The sequence below is a fragment of the Talaromyces atroroseus genome (genome assembly GCF_001907595.1).
Source record: "Talaromyces atroroseus strain IBT 11181 chromosome Unknown scaffold_11, whole genome shotgun sequence".
Taxonomy (NCBI): Eukaryota; Fungi; Ascomycota; class Eurotiomycetes; order Eurotiales; family Trichocomaceae; genus Talaromyces; species Talaromyces atroroseus.
In genome coordinates this window covers 599,391-620,074 of record NW_017971443.1, presented here as the reverse complement: position 1 = coordinate 620,074, position 20,684 = coordinate 599,391, and the positions used below count along the sequence as shown (strand labels likewise).

General features: G+C 47.3%; 7 protein-coding genes across 7 annotated transcripts, besides 2 other annotated features; 4 read left to right on the top strand and 3 right to left on the bottom strand.

Annotated features, from left to right (window-relative positions):
- Positions 1–44: 44 nt before the first annotated feature.
- UA08_07508 (Amino-acid acetyltransferase, mitochondrial) lies at positions 45–2,412 on the bottom strand (the record flags this gene model as incomplete). The annotated part of the gene is made up of 3 exons (XM_020262409.1): positions 45–2,027; positions 2,135–2,306; positions 2,345–2,412. The coding sequence occupies 3 exons, from the start codon at positions 2,410–2,412 to the stop codon at positions 45–47; spliced, it is 2,223 nt and encodes a 740-aa protein (XP_020117245.1).
- A 781-nt stretch (positions 2,413–3,193) lies between these two features.
- Positions 3,194–10,062, top strand: UA08_07507 (hypothetical protein; the record flags this gene model as incomplete). Its single annotated transcript, XM_020262408.1, has 7 exons — positions 3,194–3,518; positions 3,824–4,759; positions 4,815–4,969; positions 5,031–8,142; positions 8,480–8,505; positions 9,109–9,518; positions 9,570–10,062. The coding sequence occupies 7 exons, from the start codon at positions 3,194–3,196 to the stop codon at positions 10,060–10,062; spliced, it is 5,457 nt and encodes a 1,818-aa protein (XP_020117246.1).
- Positions 8,643–8,712: a repeat region (Identified by RepeatMasker using a combination of RepBase library and repeat library created with RepeatScout).
- A 440-nt stretch (positions 10,063–10,502) lies between the features above and the next one.
- On the bottom strand, positions 10,503–11,729 carry UA08_07506 (hypothetical protein; the record flags this gene model as incomplete). The annotated part of the gene is made up of 1 exon (XM_020262407.1): positions 10,503–11,729. The coding sequence occupies one exon, from the start codon at positions 11,727–11,729 to the stop codon at positions 10,503–10,505; it is 1,227 nt and encodes a 408-aa protein (XP_020117241.1).
- A 668-nt stretch (positions 11,730–12,397) lies between these two features.
- On the top strand, positions 12,398–14,129 carry UA08_07505 (hypothetical protein; the record flags this gene model as incomplete). The annotated part of the gene is made up of 6 exons (XM_020262406.1): positions 12,398–12,839; positions 12,902–12,963; positions 13,026–13,116; positions 13,176–13,509; positions 13,572–13,771; positions 13,849–14,129. The coding sequence occupies 6 exons, from the start codon at positions 12,398–12,400 to the stop codon at positions 14,127–14,129; spliced, it is 1,410 nt and encodes a 469-aa protein (XP_020117242.1).
- A 621-nt stretch (positions 14,130–14,750) lies between these two features.
- Positions 14,751–14,845: a repeat region (Identified by RepeatMasker using a combination of RepBase library and repeat library created with RepeatScout).
- Positions 14,846–15,205: 360 nt separating this feature from the next.
- UA08_07504 (hypothetical protein) lies at positions 15,206–16,063 on the top strand (the record flags this gene model as incomplete). The annotated part of the gene is made up of 1 exon (XM_020262405.1): positions 15,206–16,063. One exon carries the CDS (start codon positions 15,206–15,208, stop codon positions 16,061–16,063), a length of 858 nt encoding a protein of 285 aa, XP_020117243.1.
- Positions 16,064–16,413: 350 nt separating this feature from the next.
- On the bottom strand, positions 16,414–17,572 carry UA08_07503 (hypothetical protein; the record flags this gene model as incomplete). Its single annotated transcript, XM_020262404.1, has 5 exons — positions 16,414–16,439; positions 16,625–16,689; positions 16,756–16,873; positions 16,967–17,342; positions 17,411–17,572. 5 exons carry the CDS (start codon positions 17,570–17,572, stop codon positions 16,414–16,416), a joined length of 747 nt encoding a protein of 248 aa, XP_020117244.1.
- Positions 17,573–18,130: 558 nt separating this feature from the next.
- On the top strand, positions 18,131–20,640 carry UA08_07502 (hypothetical protein; the record flags this gene model as incomplete). The annotated part of the gene is made up of 4 exons (XM_020262402.1): positions 18,131–18,427; positions 18,494–18,752; positions 18,806–18,948; positions 19,003–20,640. The coding sequence occupies 4 exons, from the start codon at positions 18,131–18,133 to the stop codon at positions 20,638–20,640; spliced, it is 2,337 nt and encodes a 778-aa protein (XP_020117237.1).
- Between the last annotated feature and the right edge of the window lie 44 nt (positions 20,641–20,684).

Genomic DNA, 20,684 nt, shown 5'->3' with positions numbered 1-20,684 from the left:
CTATTTATATGAATACATAGCTATATATATATACATATAGCCTTCTAATCAACAACGCTCTTCTTATCCGCCCAACTTGGTTGAATACTCCTACACACAGCCTCGTAATCCCTGAACTTCAATGGATCCTCTTCCGGCACACCGGGTGTTGTCCAGAACATCGCCCAGTTACTCCCATTCAATTTCCACGTGCCCCTCGACCGCTCAAAGTACCACTTATTCACCGGATTGTCCATTCGGCTGCGCCAACACACCCCCTGCGGCAGACACGAGCGAACCATAGCATTAAACACTACATCAGCGACGCCCCCTGCCCCCTGGCTGCGCTTGAGAACGGCAAATTTATCAAGATATGGAACTAGACGCTTTATATTTTCGGGCTTGTCAAGTTCGCTTTCCGGGATGTCTGGCGGTGCTTCCCAGGTGAGGATTGCGCCGCCCTCGTATTCGCCTGCAATGATGAGTCCTGCGATTCTGCCATGGATCCGATCGAGGTAGTCCTGGACATCTAGTTTTCGGTTGAAGGAATCTTCAATAAGGTATACCAAGCGCGGGAGATCAATCCGAGGATCATCCAGAGTCAAACGCTGCGGGCCGCGGCTATTCTCTGGAGACCATGGGGCAATACGAGGGTCAGGAAGAATGGTCAATGGCATTCCGCGTTTTACAAAAGTAGACTGCACCACGGCGGGAAATGTCTGCCCGTTGAATGTTTGACTAGGCCCTAGTCGCGCAGATGGAAGTGAGGATGAGTAGACCGGTTTGTCGGTCAAGAGGTTGTGAATCAGGGTGTTCTTCTGACGCCTAGTTCCTACCTGAGAAACGGAAAGGAAGCCCTGCTGTTGGGGGCGCGCCGAATTCGCTACGTCTTTGGGCGTCGTGATAATACCTGAAGATAGTGGCGGAAGTACAGCAAGTGCTTTTTGTAGCAGGCGCAGATTATCGAGATGCCCTTGCAGAGGGCCGTTGGATTCAATTTGGCCATCTCGTTGTTGCTGGTATCCAGAGGCTATCGGAGCAATTTCGGACGCAACAATGCTCGATATTGGATTGCTGTTGTTCACCGCGGCAACAACAGAGCTCGGCTCAACCCTTGGGGGAACTTCGTTGCTTATCGCCCTTGTGGCTCCCAAAAGCTCATTCTCAATATCCTCAAATTCTTGCTCCATGTTGATGAAAACATGAGACCTTTGCGGACCTTCAAACGCTGGAATACCACCTATAGGATCCAGGACAATTAGTCGGTCCACGGCCACCTCCTTCTGAAGAACAGCAAACTTTTCCGCTGTCACACGAGGATCCTCATCAGGATCATGTTTTCTTTCCAAGCCAGCTAGTTCTCGAGTTAAAGCTAACACGGCATCGTTGGCTGAAACCAGAGATGCCGTGCACGTCTCTTCCGAATAGGCCACGGGGGTAACAATGACTGTGTGGTTCTTACGCAAAGGCCGTAGTAAGACTTGACGAGAAATTACCTTTGGAAGTCTCTCCTTGTCGTTTTTAGTCAGCACAGAATCCAATCGACGAGCTTTACCTCCGTCGCAGGCATCGATTGCAGCTGACAGACGGTCAGCTTGCTCGGCCGCTACCTTTCTCCATGTTGTCTCGTCTTCCACAGGGCCAGGGTCAACAACAACACAAGATGCCATGCCCAACCGGGTGAGTTGTGACAATGTCAAAGCAACTCCATGCACGGTTTCATCGTCTAACGACTGCGAATTTGTCAACTTGACCAGCGCAATATGCAATGCCTCATCGAGAGTAATCCCCTGTGCTGTCTTTGTCTCGGGCGCCTCCCCCTGTCGAAAGACTGGTGTTTCCGACACCGATCTCGTAGCTCCATAAAAAGATCCCAGATTGACTCCTGGCTTGTGATCTATCATCTCCTTTGCGGACTGTGCTTCGATTGCACTCTGTTTTGGCTTCGTGATTGGATACTTTGTTTTCTTGACCGACGGGAATCTTGAGAGATATGCTTTGGCCTCTCGCTTGGTCGCAGCAGAGCTTAGGAGACTGAGAAAAAATTCCTGCGTTGATCGAACAAAAAGTCAACAAAGTCAATTTCCTTTACCCCGCTCTATCTTTTTTTTCTTTTTTTTTCTTTTTTTGCACCGAATTATGTTTTGCGCCGCACCTTATCTGCCAATTTCTCACGGGCTCTATGACGAGCGGAATTTTTGAAATCATTTTCCACCAACGGATCTGTCAAGCCTGATTTGCGCGCCGCTTGCTGGGAGTCTTTTTGATAGGATCTCGCGCGATGCCGTAATTGCGCCTGGACGTTACGGCAGGTGGACCAGTCATGTCTCTAGAGAAGAAGAAATATATTAGCATAATGAATAACGTGTCATTTGGACGATTGGAATTGCCTTGTGTAGTAGAATCCTCGAGGACTGAGAGCTCATGACTCATTGTAGGAAGGCGGAAGAGACGAGTTCAAATTGGCGGCGAGGACGCTCTAGAGAACACCCTTGGGCTGTATATATGTCGTTGTCTTTCTATTTCTTAGACAGGTGGAATTGGTAGACGCATGTCTTAATATTTACTGAAAAAAAGCAGATAGTATAGAAATATAAACAAAGTATGAAGTGTTTTTCTCCGTCGATTCTTTCATCCGCTCTAAAAGATTAACTATGACGCATCCGCAGCTGACTAAGCACTAACTATGCGATAAGATAAGATAAGAACAAATGTCGGTCAAGGATGATTAGGGCTAGGGCTAGGGCTAGGGCTTATTTGTTTCGTTGCCCTAAAAAGTCGAGGAAGTGAGAAATGGCTATCTTTTTTTATACGGCCTCTTTTGCTGAGATCCTTTTCTCTTCTTTTCATTGCAGTAACATCCACGAATGTCTCCTGTGACGTGTACTTGGCCGTAGATTAGCTCAGCTCAAATGATTCTCAACGTATTCCTGAAACTACCAGCAGAGAAAATGTGAAAGACCCGTGAGCTCCGTGGAAGAACAATAAGCACGAAACAGAGAGCCGCGATGCTGAAAATAGCTTCAATATGATTTCGATTTGAATTTTCACATGTGGGGCTCCTGACTAATAAGTAACGTGGGAGCCCGCATGCACCACAATGACTCAGACTCACCCACAGTTATAAGTAGTTAGCATAAATGACGAAGGCTACTAGAAGGATTTGCTATGCTCCTCACGGATCCTCATCAGCTCATCCAACCCCCCGTCGAAAATGGCAAACGATCCCGCGGTGTTTACTCCCTGGTTCGGCCCGCAACAGGCGGTGGATTACTTCCGCTCTCTCCTCGCAGAAGGGGTTTCTGAAACACAGGTGTTGGGGACCAATCGATATTTATTAGATTGTGTTCATAGCGGAGGGATCACTCCCAAGATCTTCGCCGTATGGCTTTTTCGCGCCCATCCCAGATTTCCCAGCATCCTTCGGGACGCCCTCGGGGATGAGGACTCCTCTGGTGTGCGCCATGCTGGCATAAACGTCTTAAAATGTGCCATGAAAACGGATCATTGGCGGGAGAAAGGCTGGGATGCGGTCGGAGGTACGATCGGCATGAAGGAGCTCTTTGAGAAGCTTAGCATACAAGAGGTTAGAAGTCTGGCGAGAGCCATCGGGTGGTCTTCTAACACCAGGGATGCTTCCAAGTCGCAAGCGGTAGATGAGCTTCTTCAACTCTTGATTCCTAATTTCTTGGGGTGCTCGTCCTCCCAGGCCCCGCTTGAGGGCAGGCGACAGCTATTAAGAGTCGGCGACCTAGTGCCGTTGTTCAATCTGTCCAGTGATGCCATTTTGATCAAAGTATTTTCAAAACACCGACCTAACGACTTTGTTGACCCTTTGATACAGCAATTGCTCAATTCTCACCTGCCGCTTTTAAGAAAATTCGCCGTCGGGTCAGTCCCAGTCTACCCTCCGCTGCGGAGGCGTTTGCTCGATATACATCTCCCGCGATGCTTACATCGCGTGAACCTTACGAATCCAAAGTTTATCAAGCTGGGCAGGCTAGTATACCAGCTATACAATTCACCTTAGATCTTTGTGACCACGCTTGTGGTGAGTCAGCAGAGGCGGATGACGTTCATTGGGGCACCCGGGTTCGTTGCATTGACATGACCCTTACAATAGCCCGGCGCTCAAAAGTGCCTTTCGACAAGATTCTCGCATTTCTTGAGCAGGTGTTACCAGACTTGGGACATTCGGAGCGAACCCTGCATGATTGGGAACACCTTATGCACGCTTTGGTAGAATTCTGGGTCATCGCAGCTTTCCCCGACGCGCATTTAGAGTCGGTTTCTGATGCACCTGCTGCACGTCGCCGGGAGGAACTGCATCCATCCAGGCCTTCAAAGGCTTACAAAAACTCCTTGGAGGCACTTCTGCGAACGGCTTTCAGGACAATTCCAAAGACCAAACTCGGCCCTTGTGTCGGTGTTATCCTTCCCAAAACCGTTGCGCAGGCAAGGCTTTCCTTGCTCAAGATCATATGCAAGCACCTGCGAGGCCTTGACATTGACTTAAACCAGCCAACGCCGTCAAAAAATGAGGAACAGCTTTTACCATGGAATTCATCATTCCTTATGTCTCTTCCCGGACAGGATGCAAGGTGGCTATTTGAGCGCGCGCTACGACTGTCGTCAACGAAAAGCTTGACCACATCTATGGGACTTCGGTGGCCAGTCAGTGGAGGACACTTTCCTTCGTTTCTGGAGAACATTGTCCGAGTACATTTAGAGTCTACGAGCAAAGAAGAGGCGAATGCCCGTGATTCAGTGACATATCAATGTAAGTTTGGTTTATTTTAATTGTCGGGAATAATACTAATTTGCGGCCCCTGCAGTGATTGAAGACTTCAAACTCAAGGCAGTAAAAGCCCGTGATCCTAAAGATCGACTAGACTGGGCAGACCTTACAATCAGCATCGCAAAATTAAGCAAAAACGTTCGAACCCTGAAAGACGCCATCTATTGGACATCGCGCTTCTTGCGGGATCCGGTAAACTCATTCTCCATTTCTTCAGATATTTGTTCATTGCTTATATGATATGTATTTCCAGTTCGTGAGACCTTTACTTGTGGGAAGAATATACCAGGCGGATACCGCATCCGTCTTGTCCTGTGTGGTGTCGCCAACCCTAGAGGACCTTGCGGCTGATGTCGGTATTGCGGACTCCGTGATAAAGTATCTTATGGAACAAGCCCTTCTAGCTCTGCAGGAGCCCTGGTACAAAAGCTGTCAAGATCGCGAATTTGGCTCTTTGCTTCAACTTGTCGTTTGTAGCCGAATAAATGCGGTAAAGGGCTTGTGTCGCCGTGGTCTAGGAAGCGAAAATGAGATAGTGGGCACTCTGTTAGATAATGTGGTGCCAATAATGTTGCAATATGAAAGTGTGGGCATTACAGAAGGATATGAATCCCTTGGTTGGGGATGTTTGTCCGGCCCGCTAGAAAATATTGGATGCCCACAGAAGCCAAATATTGGGGTGTTGAAGCTCATGGACTCGCTAGCACAGCAGCGAGATCGTCTTTGGGCCCAGCAGCGCCTTCTACGGAACCCTCAAACTGCAAATTTGTCTGAAGGTTTGCCGCGAGGTTTGCCGCTTCAATATCTGTTTCCTTCGAAGGAATGGACAATGGAAGTGATTAAGTCCCAAGAAGTTGGCAGCTTTGTCACGAAGAGAGTCACGGAACTTGTATTTTGTGATGTTGGTACAGTCCTCCAGAAGATAAGCCAAGAGGATTATCGCTTGGGACCCTTCGTGGACAGTCTAGAATTTGCTATCAGTATCTACATCGGCAATGGGCCGATAGAAGAACAAGGAGCAAGAATACTAGAAATATGGAGGCACTACTCGGAGAAAATTCCGTCTTCTGCAGGGCATACAGAGAGCTTTCGAGAATACCTGTGTCGCCTTCTGCGATCCAGAAGCTTGCATAAAGCTGCGAGAATGATCGAACCTCCTCAATTGCCTTCGCTGGATATATTCCAGCGTATGTCACGCGACTCCCCCTGCTTTGGATGGGAGCCTCGCTTAGAGAACACACACGACTCGTCACGAGAGCGTTGGGAAGAGACGCTCTTGCAGCACCGGTTCTTTGCCACCAAGCAGAAAGGGTCTTTAGAAGCCTTGGCCCTTTTGTTCTCCCATCCGAACGCATGGAAATTGCCTGCCAAGTCCAAAGCATTTGATATATGGCGGCCCAAATATGGTCCGTTAAGACTTTCATGCCAGCACAGAGAAGCTCTCATTGCTTCTGCCCTCTTGTTTCTTAACAGTCTCGCCCACAATTCGGAACGCCTTCTATCTGGGGCATTCCCCGAAGATACAGATGTTCTTCGGTATCCGTCAGTGCATCTCGACTACGAGTTTCTGTCCTCCATTGATGACCAGGGGCAAGCGACAACAGCTGCGATTGCTTTACTGCGTGGCTTGGTGAGAGTCGTACCATCTAGTCTCTTATATAGACTTTCTCTGTCCCTCCTGGAAACTCTCAACGAGCTTGAAAGCGCTTCGCCGAAATATGCACTGGTTCAGCGATGTGCTTTTGAAACAATGACCTTAGTGCGACAGTCTGATAAGCCAGAGCTGGCTGCGATACTGGGAATGAAAGCACTGGAGCTATTTCCCAACGCATCCTCATGGCACCGCATGGCGTTTCCTTCGTCACTCGCGAAAGCCCTCAGCCGCGAAACCGCAGAGCGGGTTATGCACGAGTTCACTGCTTATGTCCTTACCGCTCTACGGAAGCAGAAGGAAGTCAGAAGTACAAAGTCTGGCTTGATAAATACCGAAAAGACAGGTATTAAGATCACGACGGTGAAAATGCTGGGCACTATGCTGGCAGAAAACAAATTCGGCGTGTCTCCTTCTTTCGCCGTTTGCGCACTGAAGGATTTATTTGAGGCCTGCAGTCATATCGATGTGCGAGCGACAGTATGCTCGGCTTTACTTGATATCCTTGAAGAGTACGACGACGCTGACCAGGCCTACGAAATATTCACATCGCTGGCATCCTACGCAGCCGGGCCAAGCGAAATCAACGGGTCCAAATCTTGGTTGCAATCGGAACAGGCCAAGCTTCCAAGGGTTGACTCAGAACGGCCCCTACTCAATCTATTTACCGAAACAGCCTACCACAAAATCCCCGCAAAGTATCATGAACAGTATGTTCACAAGACCCTGATACCCCTACTCGAGGAATCAACCAGACAACACAATCTCTGGATGCGTCAATTCCTTTCTCAACTCGAGCTCACGGCCGAAGAACTATCCGTCACAGACTTTGGTCCTTTTGTTCCAGACCTGATACCTAGAGTGATGAATATGTGGTCTCCGTACCTCCCCTGCGAATTCCTTCTCAAGCACAGGGCGTGGGCTCTAGCATATCTGGACTGTATAAAGCTCCGGAACATCAACGACAAGTTAACAGAGCAAAATCGATCATGGGGAATTACCAACGCGGGCTATCACTGGCGAAGTTTTTTCGACAGTAGCGCGAAAACGAAGTATTTCCGTCTCCTGTCGAGTAGCCTTTACGACAAAACAAGCCCAAAGGTCGTCAATGGCATAACCCGAGAATCTGTCGCGGAGGAAATTGTCGCGTGTGCGGGAATTATCATCCGTAATCCCTTCATGTTTATGAACGGTCATATCCAAGTATCCCTGGGACAATTCACAAACCTACTTTCAGTGCTAGAGGTTACCATTCCTGAGCGTAGAGATGAAGCCTTGCCAATAGTGGAACGAATAGTCGCAGATGTCCGAGGACTGCGAACCGAGGAATGGAACAATAATCCCCAACGCAGCCCTCCTGTTCTGCCTTCTCATCTTCAGCTCCAGACTTTGCTTCTGCCGTTCCCACATCTGTACAAAGAATCTTCTTCCCGTTACGCGAGATTCACTTCCAGCGTACTAGACCTGATTGAGGAATGTACTAGCTCCCCGACATGCATCGCAGACAGGGTATTACTCCGTCAGGCAATGAAAAAAATGGAAAAGGAGGATGCGCGCCAATGTGCGCTTGGATTTGGGCGGGAATACGAATCCAGCCCGAATCCGTTTGTACAGTATTTGAGGGTATGGCTAGCGCAGGGCTTGGTGCAAGAACAGAAGATGGTGGATGACGGATGTGATACGGCGATCCGGGAAATGATATTCCGATGGAAATGTAGTTCAAACGAGTCGATACGATCTATTGGGTGGTCTACATATCCCCGGGCGACGTGATATTTGGTAGACTAGACAGACAATCTAAAAATGAGGCTCTAAAAATGAGGCTGACTCAAAACTGACCGGTGGTAGTTAAACGCTTTTCGCTCTGTCAATTGGGCTAGTCAGGTGCACAAACATTGGGGGGAAAAAACGTCGCTATTGGTGCCGCCCAGACGCAAGAATCGAACTTGCGACCTAACAATTAACTTATCAATTGCACGCTCTGCCAATTGAGCTAGTCCGGGTCCATGTCAACTCCATTTGGTCTGTATCTGACCTATACCAGTTGACAGACACAGGTTCCCTGATTCTGATTCAAGTAAGTCGTCTGTGAGGTCGCTGCCTTAGGCCAAGAGCACTGAGAAGCCACTAGAGTTTGTATAACCAATCATATTCTCAACCCCCCTACGGAAAGCACTATGACTAGCTGGTCGAGCGGCCTGTGCGTGACGTCCTCAGATAATCCTTTGTTCCCACGTATTAGCGTTCCTTATCTATTGGCTGTGACGTTCTGATTCTCTGACATTACCCGGGAAATACGTTAGGTAAGATCGATTATCAAGACATACCGAGGTAGAAGTAAACAATACCGCCGATAACCCCCAACGGAGCGAGATCTGTACTTCCTCGCAGTCCCGCAGTCTCTTAAATTAGTATACATTGTTTCTTATAAATACTTGCATCGTCCACTACAAAGATGGCTTATGATGTGATAGAGAAGACCGAATTTGTTATCACAAATGGCCGATGGAAAGACACGGAGACAACATATATTTGTTTGGCAGCGTAACGATATATCTCTGAAGACTAAGCGACCGCAAAAAGCCACAAAGGCTTACTCCGCTTAACTACAATCTACATCTTTTGGGATCATTGGCTTGAAAAAGCAGCATTTGTGCGTACTTGATACTTCATACGGAAGTACTGGGAAATGCGACCATTCGCCGAGCAAACGTTTGGCATCTATGAGCTGGCCGAACTTATATTCCTACAACTCGAGAGTCCTATAGACCTGATCCGAGCCCAGCGCGTGTGCCGCACCTGGAGAGGTATTATCCAAACATCCCATGCAATCCAAGTTGCCTGCTGGTACGAACCATGCGGTACCAGGGATACACAAACACGGCCAGTGTCTAGTCGGCAAGCGTGGAGATTGAACCCTTGTTTCAACCGAATAGGCGTCTCAATATCCACAGAAGGCTGGGGTGAGTTCAATTTAACGGAACGCATCTACGACATACCTGGATCATGGGCAACAATGCAGGCCACCCAGCCTCCCTGTCAGAATATGCTAATCGAATGCTACGGCGACTATTCTCATGACGAAACATTGTAAGAGAGAGGTCTCAATCTTTACTATAAGCTATCAATCTAATAGGCTAGGTACTATCTTATTGCATCCATGACAGGCTCTCTCCTCATGGGTGACGTCATGGCCGTCCTAGCAGAATGCCAGAATCGACAGGGTTATGGTCTAGATCGCTGGGCTGGAGTAGAACACTATACAGGCCGGTTGGTCCAATGGTTTAAGGATCAGTGGAGCCCTGAGGACCAAATGGTTGTTGATATAATACTTGATGATGTCTCAACTAAAGTTGTGGTGGTCTCGCTGCCTTTCGCTTCCGGGGAATATCCTGCATTTTCCCTTCGGCGCGTCAACAGCAGCAAACGCTTTCTGCATGAAATGATCCTGCATAAGATGGTGATGAACGATGGGCGTGAATATCAATGGGGGCACTCCAAATCGCCGTTTTTGGTGAATCCCGTGTGCAAGACAGGGGATTATAAGGCAAATCTGTTGGTTGTAAGGGAGCATCAGGAGGGATATCTGTCGGATTATAGCCATGTCTTCCGCCTCCTATCTGATGTGGAATAACCATTAGTATGGCATGATTACCTTGGCGCACTAGTGGTCAATGTATTGAACCTGGAAATAGTGATAAATGGAGTTCTGCATTAACCTTTACTATATAACAGTGTAGAAGAAGAATACTCATGAATTCTCCGAGGTCCTATAACCATATTCCTTTTTGTATATACTTACCTACGAAGACATCATTTTCCATGTTCCATGCTAAATAATATGTGGCCATGAGTTTATTAACGCTTACATTGATGAGGACTTGTTTTAGGACTGCGAGAGAAAAAAAGCAACCCCAGTGGAATTGCCATCTAATATATGCCGTCCAAAATATGCCACATACTGTTCTTAAGAATAGAGCATTATATCTAGGTAGTATGTACTACTATAGCACTTTCGACAAAATCCTACGCTGTTCATTCTAAGATATTCTCGTTCATAGCCAGGATATAAATTTAATACAGAGAAATAGCCTTAAAAAATGCCGCATTCTCATTTCCTTCAACAACTTTTGCAATCGGCGTAGTAGCAATGATCTCTGGAGTCCGCGAGTGCTGCTGCAGATAGCGAAGATACGACCCCGTGCTGAATTTCCACGCATCCCTTTTTGCACGAGCAGCCTGCAATCCTTCCCAGACCCATATTTTCTTGCCAGTGTCAAAGATGAAAATGTCATTGCTATCCAGGTCGGATATCTGGATCGTGTCACCCTCTTTATCCAGCTCAAACCGAACTTGGTCTCCAAGTCCGTCATTAAGAACTCGAAGCAACCTCCGCGGTCGAGGGGTTGTCCTGTCGTCGCTAGTGTGATGTGTCACAGCATGAATTGGGCGGCTGCTATGGAAGGAGAATTGGTCAATACCTCTCCCACCTAGCAAATCAACAACAACCCTAGATCTAGCTTCAGTCTGCGACAGCACTTCGACATCCATATGCTTAGCAAGCGTCAAGTCATTGACCACTTGTGCCGCTTTAGCCTTTTCCATGGGACTGCAATCCTTGCCCTGCCATACCCAGATCTTTCCATCTTTTTCAAGAACGAACACATCAGCATCATCCAGACTTTGCCAAATTGGCTCTACCTCATGGACAACAATCGAATGGCCATGCTCTGCCAGTGTTGGGGAAGGATGCTTGAAGACGCGAAGCAACGTTGTGATATTTGCTGGGTGTTGCTGTGTGTCCACATGATGGAATCCAGAGCGCACGCCTCCCGTCCTGATCGACAGTCTCGGAAAGAGGCTCAGAAACTCTTCCGACGGATGTAGCTGGGTTTCTCGATGCTGAGTGGCCACTCCATGCAGGAACTCATCGAGTTCTACGGTCTTGTACGCGGCTGTCCCAGCCTCATCCTGAGTCGTCTTGGATCCTAGCCAGAAGAAGATATCGTGTCCTAATTTCTGCTGCGACGACCCCAATTCATGGTCCTTCGTTGGGATGATGTACGAGTGGAGAACTATGAAGCTATCTCCGTCGTAGAACTGACCATACAAAGACTTGGGCCAGGATACAACGTGGAAGTTTTCAATGCGCCACACCTTCAGACCCGGATGAGTGCCGATGTCGCCATTGTTCCAGGCGGGTTCTGTGGCGGCAGAGTTGTATTTGACTTTGTGGTCAATATCGGAGCCGATGAGCCAAATGTTAGTGTCTTCGATATTGTGTTGGTCGTAGCTAGACATTTCGTCTTGATTTTTGTATCATTGTGGTCAAGTTGCTTGTAAACGTCCCTCTCCATAAATGCCGCTCAGCTCTGCGGGGTTCATGCGGGGCTAACCCTAATCGAAGCCTAATCTCAGCTACAACTACCACCACCACGTTTATCTTATATGAGAATCTGGAATTTGGTCTGGAATCCTAAGACCTGTTATCGTAGTTTCGATGCTGAAATAACTTTGATTCATACACAGCACGAACTGAGAATAAGATTAAATGTCGCTCAAGGAGCTTCAGCTGCTAAGCACTAATGATCTTAGGGCTTATCAACGTGGGTACGCAACAGGCTCAGCTGTCGCATTATTGGCTGCGAGGCTACTACTTGAACGCTTGGTTGTAAAGATTCTCAGCTCAGAAGTTCCGTTGGTGTTTGACTCTCTTAAAGGGCTTGGGCTGTCACGCCCAAGAACAAGCATTGCATAATCCGCTGATTGTGTAGAGATGTGTTGGTGAATTTGGGAACATATGGGAGGGTCTTTTTGTAAACTAAAGTCAAGAAAAGGCTTCCCAGCAGCCATTTCACACCTTCGTCCGTGAAAAGGAATTTATTGAGTTTGACTCAAACAAACCCAAGTAGTTACCTTGAACGCTTTGCCGCCATATATAAAGTTGAAAGAAATTCTTGACGCTCATAATGACTATCAGTACAACCGCATTTGAGCAACTCAAGTCTGCCTTCCCATCGAAGGTAGTGACTCCAGATGCTGCGTCTGAGTACGAGACAGCACTGGCACGCCCCTGGTCCCAAACATGTTGGACGCCTGCGGCTGCCTATGTTTTTCTGAGCAACACTCAAGAGCTCGGCGAGGCTCTCGCTATTGTCAAAAGGACCGGATCCAAGTTCGTCATTCGCACCACTGGCCACAATCCCAACGCTGGATTCAGTAGCGCAGACCAGACTGCCATTGTCCTCGACATCCGTCAACTCCAGTCTAAGGAGCTGACCTCGGATGGAATCGCCCGAGTTGGCTCAGGAAATACCTGGGGCGAAGTGTATGCCTGGCTTGAGGAGCACAAGCGGTCCGCCATTGGAGGCCGAGATCAGCAAGTTGGGCTAGGAGGCTTCCTCCTTGGAGGTATTTCTCAATGATTCCTTATGTCGTATTTTCTGGGCTCGGGATTTAATGCATGTCCGAAGGTGGTATGGGGGCTTTACCCAATCTCTATGGAACTGGAGCAGATGGCGTCAAAAACTTGGAGGTAAATGTTGCTGCTTTTTCTTTGGATGGTCAACAACTTATTCTCACGGACAATACCTCTAGATTTTATTGGCGGATGGTAAACTTGTTAACGCGAACGCAAACGAAAATGCCGAGCTCTACCGCGCTCTGAAGGGTGGTGGCTCTAACTTTGGTATGTGCCTAATAGACATGTTTTATTTAGCTTCGAGGATACCACTGATAAGTAAATAGGCATTGTGACGAGGTTCGATCTTGAAACCTACCCTCTGATCAACGTGCAATACACAATCAACCTCTACAACCCGGAAGACTACGTCGAAATCATCAAGGCCACAATAGCCGTTCAGGAAGCCATGGAGAAAGACCCCAAGATCGGTCTCTTCACCAACTTCAACAACGGCTTTGTCGCCGTGGGCTTGATCTATGGAGACACCCCTGCCGAGGGGCCTTCACCTTTCGCACCTTTCGATAACCTCAAGAGTCTCATGGTGAATGCGGTTCCTTCCACGAATGGCACTTTGTTGTCGCTAGCTCAGGCTATGGGTCATGCACAAGAGGCAAAGAAGTGAGTGCGCAAGTTTATACATGCTTTTGCTTAGCCACCTAGTCACTAATGCGATGCAACAGGCGCACCATCGGTACAGTAACGACTAAGGTTTCCCAGGAACTCTACGAAGAGGTCTACAGTCTCTGGATGGAGACGTGCAAGTACCTTCCAGCCGGTAGCGTTCTGCATTATACGATACAGCCAGTAGGTAGTGCTGGTGTACAAGTAGGAAGAGATCGTGGGGACAACGTCATGGGACTGGAGAGCGTTCCGCAGTGCTGTGAGTGTCTCGCAATGGCGCCAATTGTATCAAACCTGGTAGATAAGATATCGAAACTAATGCAGATTTAAACTTAGGGTGGGTGTTTACTTGCGAATGGCCGAAGGATGACAGCGACGATGCCGCTGCACAGAAGGCAGTAGACACCATGGTTGAGAGCGTGCAGTCATTGGCCAAAACAAAAGGATTGCTGCTTGACTACTTGTGCATGTCCTTTGCTACGGGCTCCCAAAAGGTGCTACGCAGTTACGGCACCGACAACGTCAAAAGAATGCAGGAGGCTGCGGCCAAGTATGACCCTGAGGGCGTCTTCCAAGAGCTGCAGCATGATGGCTTCCTCTTACGCAACAACATCTGAATTTCATTTTCTGTTTGCATCTAGGAGCAGATCTTCATCGTTCAATCCATACAATGTATTTGAACATGTAGGCTTATGAATATGGAGGACAAGTGAATAAAAACACCGGAAAGCGAGAAGATTTTAGATCCGTTGAATCCATTTTAACCTCGGCGCGAAACGTAAAAGGAAGGAAAGAGAAGAACATCATTCTCCGGCCGGTTGCTAAAGTTCATGGTAGCTAAATATGCATGATAAAGATTACGTATAAGGTAGAATGATCGATCCTCCCATCTCCCCTTTGCATATCAATATCTTCTCGTGCCGGCTGGAAACAATAGTGACACGACTTGCGAGCTCTCAAATGGATCAACTGCGGAGGATAATTTGGTGCCGTTTTGCTTCGGTTTCGTTCACCTCTTGATCGCTGTCCTCAACCAATATTACATACGTCGATCAGTTTTGTTCAGTCCAAGTTGCTTCTTGTACAGACCTTCTGCGAAATCCTCTCCGCTAGAGGTGCGTCGCGATTCTTTCGTACTAGAGGGAGGCTGAGTGACTGCCCACTGCCTTTGGATTGGATATAGCAATGCAAGAGTATCTCATATTCTTGTTTGTCGATATCCCATACTGTAATCCTGACATCGGAATATATGGCATTATCCACACATAAAATGAGCATTACCAGAGCCTCATTAAGCGGTCCCTTTTTCGTGGCTTACTGGGTAATATTCCGTTGACAAATCCATAATATTGTTGACTATATGATTAGAAGCCTGAATGTAATGCGTCGTATCAACTGTGGCGAGCCATGACATGTAGTTTGTGGCTTCTGTTTGAGAGTAGTGATGAATATGGAAGAGTAAGTTACGACATGTGGCGCAAACGGAGAATTTAATTGTGTTGAGAACTAACGACGATGGCGTGGATGTGGTGGATGCGTTAGAGGAAGCAGATACTATCAGTGCCACGGATCTCCTTAAGTATGAGTAGTCTTGGTGTATACGCATGGATACGTTTGTGCCTCGAATACTACGTACCTTTTATTCCCCATACGTAAGATCGAGCATTTGGCACTCGACGACATGTTAGACAATATGGACATTGCCTCTAGCGCAGTTCCTAGGCGATGCAGCGACTGGACAAACAAGAAAACCGCTAAGCTGGTGGAAGAGATGCTGTATCGAGAATTATCAGCGAACCACGTGTTTAACGCGTTGATGGAAAGCGGACGATCCTTCGACCAGCCGTCAAGGGTGATCGAGATGGTAAAAGTGGTCGGCGAAGGTGATGGCTCAGTACCCTTCTATGACGAGCGCACACTAGACGCCCGATACGCGCGTGGAACCACATCCTGGAGTCGAGGGACGCGGCGAGAGACTTATTCAAATTCCGTATATCAAAGTCAGAAATCCAGGAAGAAGAGCAATCCCGACACAGAACATTCAGAGCCTGTAGGATGGCGCTTTCTCCCTGAGGCATATCGAGCCTCTGAGACGTCCGATATTGCAGAGAAAATCGGGCAAATTCCACTGTGTTTCGAAGATCTAACGGAGACCACACTCCACCAAGCAACAAATGCAGTAGGAGTGTTGTTCCATGATGCCAGATTAAACAGGGGCATCTCGACAGTCAACGGACCTGGGAGACAGAATGGATCGTTTACTTACTTACGCCATTGGCCGCGTGTCGGTTGGATCAAAGGAAATCGGCTCTTGGCTATCGCCAGACGAGCTGACCAAGGCAAAGATCACGATCACGATATGGCGAACTACGCGTGCGGCATGGGAGATCTCTATTTGGAGGGATTCTTGGTGGTAGTTCATCGCGGCGCGGTCTGCACGGTCAACGATAATCTGGACCAGGAATTCGATCGCAAGGCGGCACACGTACCCAGTCTAGACCTATTGCTCGCGGTGCTGTCTCCACTACGCGGGCCTACCTCTTTGCTGTGATACAGTATTTTATATTGACACTGATGATCCTGTGGTATCCATTCCCCCACGGCCATGATACAGCTAGCATCTACACCAGCTTGCCAACGATTACCTTGACAGTCTATCCTCTAGCAAAACGCGTGACAGACTTTCCACGGATTGTTCTTGAACTTCATGACAATAAAAGCTCCCGTTATACGGACTGGGAGCTAACATTAATCTGAGTTGTCGCCCTGATTTCCCTTTGAGAACTATCACTGTGTATATTATCGCGGAAAATGGAGCGACCTTTCGTTGGAGATGTTATGGAAAACATCTGATAACCTTGCTGCTGAGCAAAATAAGCATCGCGCAAGTGCCGCGAAGGGTCAGTACCCGAACTTGCGTTCGAGGGCTGTTTGGACGAGACACAATCCCAGAGGGGTTTCAATGTTGGTAAACAGCCGGTGAATATAATGACAAAAGTTTCTGATATGCTCCATAGTGTTAGACCGTATTCGCTCCCTTGTTCGTTCAACACAGGAGTCAGAAAAAATCAACAGGTAAATAGGGCAATCATCATGGAAGCAAGGCACTTACATGTGAAGTCATCGTCACCAATAGAATCGAGCTCTGTTGTCTTGACAATACCACAAATAGCAGCCCTAAATTTAGCATGAGAATGAGTTATTCTGGGAGAGAAAGCAGCTAAAGAACAACCGCCAGCTTACATCGAGCCGAGGCTTAGCACAACGGATAAATAAATTCTTCTATTGGTGCTGAAGTTGAGATTCCAAAAGATAGTTGCAGGGAGTATTGCCAGAATCACATCAGCCATGATGTTTTCACCTATGGTCATGAGCGTAAATTCACCAAAATCAGCAAACGAAATCGAGAAGAAAGAAACATGCATGTATGGACAAATAAAATTATTGGACACACTTGACATGAAATATGCAAAATCCAGCTGTGCCCGCGGGGGCCAGCAGCTATGCGGCACCTCTGGATTCCAGTTCGCCTTGGTTGGGCGGCATTGGACAAAATTGAATATGCAGTTTAGTATATTGGTAAGTGCTGTCAGGACAATGACCACCCATACCACCCATCTCTGCCACTGATTGAAGCGGCCCATCAGGCGGAGGATGAGACTACCCACAGCAGCCTTCCCTGTCGCGAAAGACAAGATATTGGCGGCTCGAAGGAAAAAATTGACCTCAAGAGCATCAATAATTTCATCTTGGGAGAGGAACTGTACATGTCGATACCCGCCCACATTGGACTGGGCTGTAGTTAGAGCTGCACAGATAATGAGTAATCCCTATCAATCATTATACAATGTAAATAAACATCCTCCCTACTAGTCGTACTCATGGGAACAATACTCACCAGTGTGACAAGCATAAGCCAGTCGTCCCAACTAATCCTTTTGATCATAGTCCTTGCACAGAATCTCATGGAGACAATGGTGACCGCAACCGCGGTTTCCGTCCATAAAATTGCTACAACCACCGGAACTCTGTTGATATCTACCGTTTCTGGGCTTGACATTGTAGCTCCTAACTTGCGGTAATAACTTTTTGTCTCTAGGTTGGGCTATATATCACTTCTCAGTATAGCAGTCGTAAGTGGTATCAGCATAAGTGTTTAATCATGACCTGCAAACCCGAGTCGTACGCATAGTTGAATGATTACACATGTAGAAACCCGGAATCACATATCAGAAAAATGATGAATTAGTTAGCTGTTTTTGAAATTCATGGAGGAATAAATATGGAGATATATGAAGGAGCACCAGCTGAGTGAAGAAAGCTGACTGCTTGGGAAGCACATGTATAACCCTTCCAAGAATGCATGCAACTTCTTGAGCTTCAACGGCATTAATGCCATTCCTGAGGACATCTGATGGTACACAGCGTATGCGGTGAATGAGACTCGTCGCCTCTTGTTTTCTTCGGTGTATATATATGGTACCGCGGTGCAACCATGACTGTAAGCTGTACGACCATGGAAATCACGTGCCTAACACCAGGCCTTCTTTGACTACTCCGATACTTTCCTCCTTCATCCACAAAAGCAAAACACCCGCTTCGAGTCCTCTTCATCGTCATGCCTAATAGCAGAACTGACGCGGCTAAGCGTAGCCTCCTACCCACTATCATTGATCAACTTGCTCGAGATGAGCCCAACAGTCTCTGGGGGGAGTATCCCAGGTCGAGAACTACTCTTAGCGACGGGTATGAGGAGCTGACATACAAGCAATTCGCCAACGCGGTGAATGGAGTTGCTCATCAAATCGAGAAACAACTTGGTAGAAGGGATACCCGAGAGCCTCTAGCTTACCTTGCTGCCAACGACCCGCGCTGCTCCATAGCCCTGATCGCAGCAATGAAAGTGGGCTGCAATGTGAGCATATACTACTCGCTCTGGATGTCAATGAATAATCTGTCTTTGCTAACACCTTTGATTAAGTTGTTCCTGTTATCTGAAAGAAATAGTATCGCTGCCAATCTTAAGCTTTTGGAGGATACCGGTTGCTCTGTGCTTCTAATGACAGATCAGACTTTTGCACCTGTCCAGTCACTGCTTTCACAGACAACATTGGAAGTAGTGGAATTGCTTCCATTGCGTCATCTACTACATGAGCAACATTCAGACTACGTTTTCACCAATCAGCTTGCTGATATGCGAACAGAAACCGCATTTACCGTCCATACGTCCGGCTCAACTGGTAAGAAAACGAAAAGATACTCTTTTCAGTGTTTTTAATCAATTGTTGAATAGGATTCCCCAAGCCGGTGCGTATTTCTTATGAATACATGTCACGGATGATCCAGAACATGGGGTTAGAGGCTCCCCCTAGACATGAGATGTTTAGCAATATCACGGGAAATAACCGAAACATCCTGCTTCTTCCTTTGGGGCATGTAAGTTGATAACAAAATATGATTTTCGGAGAACAATCTAACTTTGCTCCAAAGAATGCAGGAATCTACTTCGGAGTATTGAATGCTTTTTTTAACAACACCACCGTTATACTACCTATGCCAGGCGTTCCTCCAAATGGGGAGCTGCTTCTGGAGATGCTTCGGTACAGACAAGCAGATTGGGCAGCGATGGCTCCGTTGACACTCGAAGAAATATCTAAGAACGCCACTCTGCTCAATGGGATTTCAAAACGATTAAAGATGGTGGTCTATTCCGGTGGAAGTCTGCCAAAGGTGTTCGGAGATGTGATTGCGTCGAAGATAAAATTAACGACCCAGATAGGCTCATCTGAGTGTGGGCCTATACCAACAATGTATCGAAACGACTATGATTTCGAAAGAGATTGGAATTACCTCCAAATCAACCCGTCTGTCGGTGCCAAATTCGACCCATTGCCTGGAGACGTATTTGAGCTTATATGGGAACGCTCCCTTGAATGTGAGCCATTTCAGACCGTTTTCACCATATATCCAGATCTGGATGTGTACCGCACGAAAGACTTGTTCACACCTCATCCAGAATTGCCAGATGTGTGGACTCATGCATCTCGATCAGACGATATTATAGTGTTCCTCAATGGCGAAAAGGTAAATCCCATTGGTTTCGAAAGTAGTATATGCAGGCATCCGAATATTTCAGCTGCCCTCATGTTCGGTTATCAACGATTCGAAGCTGGCCTTTTGATACAACCAAGCGATTCTGCATACCCTCAAACCACTGTTGAAAAAGCCCGGTTCATTCGGGATATATGGCCAATCATTGAACAAGCGAACAGTATCGTCCCTGCTTATGCGCAAATATCACCTTCGCATATTTGTTTTACAGAGCCAGACAGCCCAATTCCTAGGACTCTGAAAGGTTCAATACGACGCAGCGCAACTCTCGAGCAGTATGCCACGAAGATCTACCAGATGTATGCAGATGTGGAGCAAATGTGGGCTCCGGGTACATATCACTCACAAGGCATCAAGGCCATGGAAGCTATAGAGAACGTTACGAAACGGGCAGTTCTCCAAGCAACTAAGTGGACTGATGTCGAAGCTAATGACAATTTCTTTGAGCGGGGAATGGACTCACTTCAGGTCTTGAAGCTGGTACGTAACCTTCGGGTCGAAACTTCTATACGTACAATCCAGCCCAGCACGATATATCTTTACCCGACGGTCACTGCTCTGGCACTAGATTTGAAAAAGCTGGTCACTGAAGATTCCAACCCGGAGAGCAATCAAAAAGGCGAACAGCTCAGCATCATGTCTGGTACATTGAAGAAATACATGGACAAGATAGACCAACTTCAATTCGACACTGGGGCCCCTACTACTGCTTATGAAATGAATAAGCAGGTAGTTCTCCTGACTGGATCAACTGGATCGATCGGTTCTTACATTCTAAAAGCTCTGCTACAAGAAGATCGTGTTTCCCACATCTATTGTCTGAATAGGTCTGCGGACTCGTCCACTTTACAGAAGGAGCGGAATAAGTTTCTGGACTCGAGCCTTCCTATTGATTTCTCAAAAGATAAAGTCACATTCTTATCGGCGGATCTTTCTGCTTCAACATCGCTGGGCCTTCCCAAAGACGTCTACAACACTATCGCTGAACGCATCACGCTTGTTATCCATAATGCTTAGATGGTCAACTTTAATGCTCCCTTCCAAACATTTGATTCCCAGCT